General features: G+C 42.4%; 1 protein-coding gene across 1 annotated transcript in view; it reads right to left on the bottom strand.

The window, feature by feature from the left end:
* Positions 1-647: 647 nt before the first annotated feature.
* Positions 648-10745, bottom strand: part of otofa (otoferlin a) — a gene marked incomplete at both ends in the record, with an annotated part of 141530 nt that continues 131432 nt past the window's right edge. Inside the window, 6 exons of the mRNA XM_080744973.1 lie at positions 648-828; positions 2914-3014; positions 3873-4051; positions 4675-4916; positions 9061-9159; positions 9438-9536. Of these exons, the coding sequence (XP_080601099.1) occupies positions 648-828; positions 2914-3014; positions 3873-4051; positions 4675-4916; positions 9061-9159; positions 9438-9536 (901 nt within the window). The remainder of the gene's footprint in view (positions 829-2913; positions 3015-3872; positions 4052-4674; positions 4917-9060; positions 9160-9437; positions 9537-10745) is intronic.

Below are 10745 nucleotides of genomic sequence, written 5' to 3'. Positions count from 1 at the left end.
CATTTGAGATGTACGTCCATGTCGTAACTGGCCCATTATCTCTGTCCTCCCAAAAAGACAGATACATTAATAACAGTCTAAAGAGATGCACTAAAGAAACTTCTTTGTGAAGTAATATTCTTGGGAGAAGTCGTTTAGGGTCAGATCGGGCGTTACTTTGTGGCTTTTGATTGGATAATCCTCAGGGATGACATGCCCGATTGGCAGTCCACGTATTGCACATTGTATTGCACATTGTATTGGTGAAGCTTGCAGTGGGGCAAAAAAGGAGACCAGTTTGTATTGATGAAGGGAAGCTATTCCACGGAGCGGTTTCAACCTCTCTCCTCAGATGTAGGGTGGATGGTGGTGAGCTGTGTTGTTGTCCGTGGAGATCAGAATGGGATAAGAGAGGAAAAAAAACAACAACAACTGGGCCTCCATTCCTCCAGCCACTCCATCTTCTTTGTCATCCCTCCTTCGGCCTCCCTGTCTTTGGGAAAGACCGAAGGAGAGACGGGGTCTCCGTTGCGTCTAGACACGTATACCAACATCCACCCTTCACTCCATCTCCACACTTCCACTCCATCTGTCCATCCGTCCAACACTGGAAGTGTCTCCCCCTCTTCTTCCCCGCCCGCCACTCCCCCAGCCACCCAGGGTCCCTCTCAGGCCCCCAGGAGCTTCTTGACCAGGTAGCCAGGCATACTGTAGAGGAAGAGGCCCAGCATCATCAGCAGCAGCAGGGCCAGCACGATCTTGATGATGAGCCACTTGTAACGGTTACACACCAGATAGCGGATGGCCTTAAGCGGGCTGAGGAACCACAGGAAGGTTGTGTCTGGACGGCTAGAGGGAGGGAGGGGGGTTGTTGGAGGAGTTGGGGAGAGTGGAATAAATGAAAGGAAATATGGGAGATGCAGAAGAAATGGGGAAAGCCAGTGTTAGTGGTTAATAAGCAAAGGCATATGGTTGACAATGAGCACCTTATACTAAAATGTATTTCAAAATATGACTCAGAATTCAGACTACAGCACAAAGAATAAAAGCACATATAACTTATATCATTTTGCAATTGCATATTAGGCCAATCACTCAAAACACAATATGGCAATTGTGGTGAAGAGTTGGATGATCAGGCAACAGACAGTGTCTGGCACAGACAGTTAAGAGAAAGAATTCAAATACAGTGACATGCACAACACGAGAGATTTCCACTTCTAAGACAGAGACAGAAGTGAAAGATAGATAAGGAGACCAGGAAGTGCACAGACAGAGAAGGGTCCAATACTGTGTGTGAGGGAAAAGTAACTATGGATAGGGTAGAATCCCTATCCACAAAAAGAAAAAGAAGAAAAAAAAACTGGGCATAAAGAGAGACAGAGAGAGTCAGGCAGACATAGAGAGAAAGAGGAAGAGAGATAAAGGTAACAGGAAGGGTGGGCACCTAAACATTGTGGGCACCTCACTGTTAAATTGGCATTTCTTTTCCTGAATGTAAAAAAATAAATTGGAAAATGGTCTGAAGTAAGTATAATGATTTCACATTTGACATTTAAGGTCTAATATTTCTAAAATTGCTACAAAACCTGTGGCTTGTCAGTCATTATAGGCATAAACAAGAAGTGAAAGGGTAAATTATAATTCTTTACATCTTGGAAAAAAATTGCCAATTCTGTGCCAATGACGTTTTTTTCTTTTTTTTTTAAAGATGTCAAAATGACCTGAGATCAGAGAGATGCTTTTCTCTGTTTGTGTGTTCGCTCCCTCGTTTAGCTGATTGAGAAAATGTGTGTTCATGTGTGTCCATTCTAGTGGATGGACACTTTTTTTCATTCAAACAAATCTCTGGAACCATTTGTCTGATTGACAAAATTCTTTTTGCCACTGAATCACAACAACTGTGTCTGTTTCTGTGGGGAAAAAATATATAAAAAAAAAAAAACTTTTTTTTCATTGCATAGTAAAGAAAAACATACAAAATCCTGGCACAGCTACCTTGGAGCCATTTTGGCATTTGGCACAGAATGAGTTAAACATTGATGTGCCCACAATGTTTAGGTGCCCACTTTTCCTGTATGCTAAATAAATACAAAACGTAGGCTGGGAGGGGTTGTGGCTACCAATGGCTCAGACCCCCAGCAACTTCTTGACCAGGTAGCCGGGGATGGAGTAGAGGAAGAGGCCCAGCATGAGCAGCAGTAGGATCAGACCCAGGACCTTGAGGATCAGCCAGCGGTAGTTGTGCCAGATGAAGTAACGAATGGACTTCAGCGGTCTCAGAAACCACATGAGACTGGTGTCTGGACGCCTTCGCCGCAGGAGGGAAGAGAGGGGCAGGGAAAGGAAAGAAGACGGGGTACATGGAGATGAAGGCCAAAACAGGGGGAAAGGGGGAAGTCCCACATATAGAGGGGAAAAGAGGAAGGGAAGCAAGGGAAGGAGGAAACAGAGGGAGACAAGTGAAGAAATGGTAGGAGAAACGAGTGCGTGTGAACGTGTAAGGTGGGTCATTTTGACAACACGAATAAAGCAGCGCTGGAGTCAAACAAGAACCCGGTTGATTTGGAAACTGGCTGAAGTTGAAAGAGGTGTGTTTGACAGTCATCACTGCTTTTTGCATTGTCAGAATGAAACCACCCCACCAAAGACGACAGTTGTCTGTGCCATTCTTTCTGTTTCAAGGTGTGAGTACTGATCACGTTTTCCAGTCAGAATAAGCTTATATGCGCATGTGAGTGTGTGTGTGTGTGTGTGTGTGTGTGTGTGTGTGTGTGTGTGTGTGTGTGTGTGTGTGTGTGTGTGTGTGTGTGTGTGTGTGCCCCCGTGCATAATGAGCATGCATGTCTATGAGTGTTCGTGTTTGATGAATGTATGTGAGGAAAGAGCGTGCATGTACGCTTTCCATGTAGTCCTGTGAATAATATATCTTACTTTGGTTTTTCCAGTGGGTCAGGCTCATTGCGTGCCAGTCCAACAGGACTTTTCTCGGCCTCCTCTGCCGACATTAGATGTAGCTCTGCTTCCACTTTACCCTGCAAGGGTGCATCATGGATTTAATGAAACTTCTTAAGAATGTTTTTAAACTCTCAATGGTATAGCCTGTTTTACTCAGTTGTGTAAAAGCATAAGAAATATTAAAGGTGATACACCATGAAATTTCACTTTTCCTATTTTAAAACCTTTTTTTGGGGTCCCACTAGCACCTTCTATCCTCACAAAGTCCCATTTCTGACCGTTGTGTCTTTCTCTGGTTTTGAGAAGGCGAAGGTTAAAAGTATCCCACGGGTTCTCAAAACAGGCTATCCAGATTTGCTGCCGATTGTGACGTCATCTGCCGATTGTGACGTCATCATAAAAAAAAAGAAAAAAAAACTTTTTTTCAAAAAGGTTTTTTTTTTTCAAAAAAATGATTTTTTTTGGTGGTACTGCAGCTGAAATGCTCTGAGAGCCATTCAAAAATGAGAGAGGCTCTCTATTCAGGAGTGGTAATTTAGCCTCAAACCTTTTGAAAAACGTTTTTGGGACAAACATTATGACATAAATACTTTTTAAATGCATGGTGTATCACCTTTAACAACCTTTTTACAGACCACAAAAGCATTGCATAATAAACGTTCATATGCAGAAGCTGTCACATGATACGAGTATCTCACACAATAAAGTACTTAAAGATGGCGCAATGCGTCTTCATTATTGTCGTACAACATACAATATGTACAAAATATATTTAAACCTTGATAGGATGATTGTTTAAAACAGCAAGTTCACATTAACACTAACTGCTGCTGCTAGCTTATTTTATTCTTTACAATAGTTCCTTTCAATGTGTGTTGTCTAACTGAATATTTTCTAAGCTTAGCATTTCCCATTTGTACGAGTACACATCTTACTGTGAGCTCCATCTCATCGTTCTCATCGCGAGCCACAAACGGCCACCAGCCTTTGACCCTCTTTTGTTTGAAGATAGATATGGTGGGCAGGTCGTGCTCATTCCGGATCATGTTAATGGAACACTGCTTGGCCGTCTTCGCACCACGAGGGAACCGGTTCAGGTCCAGCTCAATAGCACCTGGGAGCAACGAGGGGGACAAGAAAGGATTACAGAATTATAAATCACATGCATTTCAAAGTAATGTCACATCATTGCTGTGTACATTTTCTAAAACGAGATGGGCCAAAGTCTCACATGACGTACAGTTCGTTAGTAGGCTTCACTGCTGTATGATAGAAACAAGGCCATCCGAAAACTATATATTCAGTTCTACTATTTCCATAAGTCTGCACAGGTTTTAAAGGTGATGGTCAATGGCGTACTTCATAAGAGTATTTGATTTCCAAGAATGTAGAAGTTAGGGGATTGCTGAATGATCAGAGTTGCAACAAAAGGCCCAACAGTAGACTAAAATAAGTACTAGAAAATAAATTGCTTCAGCAAAAAAATAAAAAATAATAATAATAATAATCATGCCAGGAACAGCCAACAAAGTGAGACAAGAGGTAAATCATTCTGCAAAGGTGAAATGGAGGTGAGGAAATGACCTGACATCTGCTTTATTTTCTACTCATTTTCATAGCTTCAAAAGTAGATTGTTAGGCTGAAGCGTTCGAAGATTGTGGGACCTAACGGATCTGTCTTGAAGGAGCACCGCTACAGTTAACAGCTAATAAAGCGTTTGCTGCATCTGTGCTCACCCAGGAAGTCATCGGCGGAGAAGTGGTCAGCGTCCCAGACCTGCAGCGTGAGGCGGGCCGGGATCTTGTACTCCGTCTCGTCCCAGGAGAACATGGACTCCTTCTTGGAGATGACGATCTTCTCCTCGGCCATGAGGTAGTCGAAGGGGAAGACAAAGCGCCAGTTGAAGTTGCCCTCGCCAGTCAGCGAGTGGTAGTGGACGTCAGTGTCCTGCTTATCCTCCTGCTGACCCTTCAGCCACCTGGGGTACGTACGGAGAGGTCACAGGGTCAGGGGTCAGTGTGAAGTCTCAGGGTTCATGGTACAGTGACTGTAGACTATGCATTAGGATGTCACTCATGTCACTTCTAAGGTCTAGTGTGTGGAAAGCAGTAATAGTGTTTGGTTAACCCTTAAGTTCTGTTCAGATTCACTACACCTTCGTTCTGTTCGGGTCATTTTGACCCGGTGGATATTTGGTTTAAAAAAACAACACTAATATAAATTTTAACTTAACAAATCATCATGATACATTGACTTTGACTCAATACCAAACAATTCATATGATATATTTGGTAAATGTTTGCATTTCTGCTTTGCTATATCACATTAAACACTGAAAGAGCTAGGCGTTTTTACTGATTTAGCTGAAATCCATGTAAAAAAAACGACTTCATATAATACTGGGCAATATTGCTCATGCTTATAGGAAGGCGGGGAGGGTTCGGAATGGGGCTTCGGGAGGGGGGTGTTAGAAGTGGGGGTGACTGTGTGTCTGTGTTTTGGCATAATACTGTGTATTTCTGTGCTTCCGGGTCAAAATGACCCGAACAGCACTTAAGGTTCAAAAAATATGAGGGGGGTGTAGCATGGGTGTAGTGCAAAAATATTTTTTTTACATGTTCATCTCAGAAGAATCTTTAAGGCCAGTGAGTTTCAGGTGGAAACATTTTTAACTTCTACCTTTTTTTTCCAAATGAAAATGTAAAACGGGTCAAAATGACCCGAACAGCACTTAAGGGTTAATTTGAATGTGAGTACACTACATGGTAGATGCACTGTACCTGTCTGTGAAACAAGAGAGACGAGGTGCTTGTCTATCAACACATTCCAAGAATCTCTGTATGTATGTATGCATGTCTGTATGTACGTATGTCTGTCTGTCCTTAACATATCTTGAGAACCGTGCTACCAACCAACTTCACACTTGGCAAGTGTACTGCTGAGCGCCCAAGAGAGTGCAGCTTTGAGTGTGAAGTTGATCGGATGAGCAATTCTCCTGAACTGGCCCGCTCTGTATGGGCACCCATATCTTGCAATTTGCTCATCCTATCGACAATTGATGGGTCCATTGCTGAGGTTTCGAGGAAGTGCAGTGTCAAGTGTGAAGTACATAGGATTAGCGCTTCTCCAGAACCGGCCCATTTCGAGTGGGCATGCATTCCAAATAGCAACAACGCCATATAATTCCAGCTCCCCATCAAATGGGGCTCCCCCATCAAATCTTAATGTGCCTGTGTCTGTGTGCATTTGTGTACTTGAGTGATCCAAATGTATGGTTATCACCTAAAGGTCAAACTGACTTGTTGCTGGAGGCTCAAATGATTTGCCATGCACAGACAAACTTTCCAATGATGTTCATCATGAAATTCATCATGAAATTCATTGCTTTCAAAATGCCTTCCATAAAATTCATACCACTGTTCACTCAAAAAAATATAATACAAAAATAAAATTCCTCACAAGGAGAATGCAGAAAAGCTGGTACTGGCAAGCAAAAGAAATAAAGACTAGGACTAGGCTCTTTCATTAACAGATGAGTGAGACTGTCTTGTCCTTCAGTCAGGAGGATTGGGATGTGGGTTGCATTCTCAGTTATAGTGGGTAAGAGCAAATGAAAGTGAGAGCATAACAGAATATTGTATTGTAATATGTCAGTATTTATTTAGCATGTTGTTGATTTGCTAACTGAGATGCATTGGTTTTAATTAGGGGTGTCAGGAATAGGATTCGATGCTTAATTTATACTCCGTCTGTGTTGCTTGCCAAAAATAGCTGATCTACAGGCTCACAATGGGAACTCTGTCACACGATGAAATATATATATATTATATATAATCAGTATGACGAAGTATAAATCAGGCTTTATGTGAGAAAGCAAATAAGGGAAACTTTTATTTTGAAAACGCTAAAGGCATCACACCATGTGCTCACATAACCTAGCAGCTGACAGCTTCACTGCTGTATCCCAACAACGGAACCATCCCGAAACGCCATGTATTTCTTACCTTTTTCAAAAGGTTGGGAAGGTTTCTCTATGTCAGGGGTCTTCAACAGGGGGTCCGGGACCCCTAGGGGGTCCTCAGAGTTACTATAGGGGGGCCACCAAATCTTTGTGATAAGATTGTTCTTTTAAATTAACAACTTGAACCTTCGCATCCCTATTCTGAGGAGAATGTTAACCAAAAATAGCAGATATACAAACTCTCAACGCCTCGCAGCGCGAGGCGTTGAGAGCTTGTAGATCAGCTATTTTCGGCAAATAGGTTTGGTGTAGAGGTCAAAAAGAGCAGACCAAGTACAGAGTGAAAGGTCAAGTTAACTAAAGACACAAAGACAGTGCTGTCAAACAAGTCTATGAATCGATGAAAATCTGCATCACACATTTATACAATATGTAGAAGGGGTTCCTGCTTCATCTCTCTCTCAGCTAAGGGGCCCTTGGCCTGAAAACGTTGAAGACCCCTGCTCTATGTAACTGTGTAGTACTAGTGTGTGTAGTATAGATATCAATTTCTATGTGGATGTTAACCACTTGAACCCTACCATCCCTATTCTGGGGGACAATGTTTGCCAACAGGAGTTGATCTACAAGCTCACAACGCGCCACAGCGGGTCACATGGCCCATTGTGAGCTTGTACGGTAGATTGTCTGTTTTCGCGGAAGAGATTTGGTGTAGGGGGAACAAAAGTGCAGAGATGACCGTGAGTCAACTAAGTATTAGTTTACTAATAGGAGTGTAACGATACATTCTAACAGTGATACGAAACGCATCACGATACATAGTTGATGATAAGCTACATGGACGGTATTGGTTCATTCATGGTGATACGATATGATGCGATTCAATGATTTAAAATCGATACAGTAACTATTAAGCAAAGAAATGTAATCTGTGTGAAATGTGTGGAGATTGCAGGTTTTTTATCGATAATGTATACCGATATGGAATGGAAAAGTAATGAAACACCTCTTTTTCTTTTTTCTTCTAAAATCGCTAAAAACAATGCAAAACTCCTTAGTATCCATACAATCGTTATTTGCATTCGAAACCGATTATTTGCATTGCAAAACGATACGATACAAAGTCAAACGATACGATATGTTTCTGTTTACCTAACAATACTTCGATTGTTGAAATAAAAATCGATTTTTCGATGCAGTTACTATATCATTACACCCCTATTTACTAAGCATAGTGGGTTTAAGTGGTTACGGGGTTGTTGGAGATGGTACTTTGGTTGTTACAGCAAAAGCCCTGAGGTGAGAACAAGTGGGCAGCAGCAGTAGCATAGGGTAAAAGTAGGTATGGCATAGAGAGGCATTTTTCTACATGTATCTTATATCCACACTATCACAAGGCTATACAACTGGGCTGTAGAACTGACATGCACACATTCCTTGCTGATAATGCTTCCATGCAAGAGTTTGTTCTTTATTCCAAACAGCTGTGGCTTTAAAGCAATGTCCAGTAGCAGAAGTCACGGCAACACAGGACCAGACCACAAACTTCAAATAAAATGTGCGGTATAAAATGCTACACAAAAAGACCATACCAAAAACATTCTACAGTAAAAAAAAAAGAGTCCCTGTCGCCAGCGATGGTGTGGTCTGGTATTATAATCAGTCCTGTCTGTGTGTCTGTGTTAGCTAAATAAATCAAAAACAAATGTCCTGATTTTCACAAAACTTGGTGGGAGTGACCAGTAGGCTGCCCCGAAGGAGATTCTTAGATTTGGGCAAAAAAGGTCAAAAGCCAAGGTCAAAATGACGTTATTTGAAAAAAAGAAGGGAATGTTGCACACAATATACTGTTCTCCCATGCTTTATTTAAATAAAAAACACGAACAATGTTTTGCCCATGCAAGGGCTTCATCAAAATGATGTAATTTAAAGCTTTAAAATAGAATAAAATAATAATAATTTTCTAAGTTGTTTGAATGGTATAGGTCCTGTTTGCCACCATGCTCAGTTGGTGTGAAGGTATTAGTTTACAGCGTTAGTACAACTGGGCGGGAAAGAAAGGAGCTTGCGTGCTGGTTGGATAGCTGAGGCGGGGGAAGGGGGAGAGGGAAGAGGGATGGGGGAGTAGTACGAGCCATGCGATGGAATCGTGTGTTTTTACCCCCTGACATAGATGTCAGACATCTTCTCTCCTGTCATGAAACCATCGTCCTCTAGAATTACGTCATCAGTGTTCCAAATAATAACACGAAGCTCAAAGCTAGACAACAGCAGAGCATCGACCGGAGAGAGGAGAGAGAGGACGAAAGGACACACAACAAGACAGGGAGACACGAACAAGAAACAAATAAAAAAGGGACAACAACGCACAAACACGCACACACACACACATTGAAAAATAAAAATAAAATAAAAGAATAAACAGAAACAAAAACAAAACAGAAAATAATGATTAACGCCAAAGTAAAACACGCAGCACGCATACTTTTCACACCCACGGGATGAGGCTTTGGCCGGCCACACCCCGTATGTACCTACCCCCTGACAAATATGTCACTGGACTTTTCCCCAGTGAAGTAATCATCGTCCTCCAGTATTACTTCGTCTGTATTCCAAATAATCACCCTGAGCTCATATCTGGCGAGGGGGGGTGGCGGGGGAGGAAGGAACACACACACATAGTTGGACACCTGATTCGTAGCAAATTGAGGGCTGCAGCAGCGAAAGAAATAGACTCGCCGTCGTTTTGGCCTGAGGAACAAAACTGTTGAGTTAAGTTGAAAAACATTCAGCACTTGAATTGCATATCGTCGTTGTCCGGTGGAAACCTTGTAGGTCCAAAACCGTTTGTTTTGTATTTATCATTTTAAAAATGATTTAAACTAGTGAAAACAGCCAATCGCACCGAGGCGGTGTGTGCTTGTAGATCTGCTGTTTTCACTACTTTTGTGCAACGGCCTTGTATGATTAAGCAGGGCTTTACTTCGCGAAAAAAAATTACAAATTTGAAACTTGGAGATACGAGGTTTCTGCCCGACAGTGACAATATGATGGAAAAAAAGTGTTAAATTTGAGGTGCTATTTCTCTACATGTTAAGAACCATATATATTAAAGGTCCATACCGGTGGTCTGGCATGTTTAGTTTATTGACTATGACTCATGGAATACTTGACATTACTGCAGACCATTTTCCAAAGCATACTGTAGTTTTTTATGGTCATTAATCTGAGCGTAGCATGAAAATCAACTTGTAGGGACATGAAACCTGAGATACAGTTGGTAAAACCAGAGCCATTGAGAGAGAAAAGGTGGGGGGGTCAGGAAACGGTAGGTTCCGTACGGAACCATTGTTTACTTAGATATGGAAGGATGACCTCCCACTTGGGTAATGACGCCCCCTGGCGATCATTCAGAGAAACTACTTCAGCTCCCGTACTAACGTAGGTAGGAAGGGCCTGTCACTCAAACCGGAGTGACCCGCCTCCAGGCTATATAAGCCCCCGGAGGCGGAAGTAACATCCTCTTAATACCACTCTCTGCCACATTCAGTGAAACAGAGGGGCATTACGTGGGAGGTCATCCTTCCATATCTAAGTAAACAATGGTTCCGTACGGAACCTACCGTTTACTGTCAATATTCCAGGATGACCTCCCACTTGGGATTCTTAAACTCCCCTCTAAGCCACAACCTACTCTCATACCCCCACACACCCCTCATACGGGTGAGCACAGCCCCAACGGGCGTGACCCATCACCCAGAAGGTCCCAGGCCCACCGGACCTGGGTGTGAAGGCATGAGAAAATAAAGAGAGACCCTGACAGACCGAAGTCCGCCTCATTCAACT

Source organism: Nannobrachium achirus (genome assembly GCF_963921795.1).
Source record: "Nannobrachium achirus genome assembly, chromosome: 16".
Classification (NCBI taxonomy): domain Eukaryota; kingdom Metazoa; phylum Chordata; class Actinopteri; order Myctophiformes; family Myctophidae; genus Nannobrachium; species Nannobrachium achirus.
The sequence above is the reverse complement of the archived record's forward strand: the minus strand, read 5'-3'. Positions and strand labels throughout refer to the sequence as shown.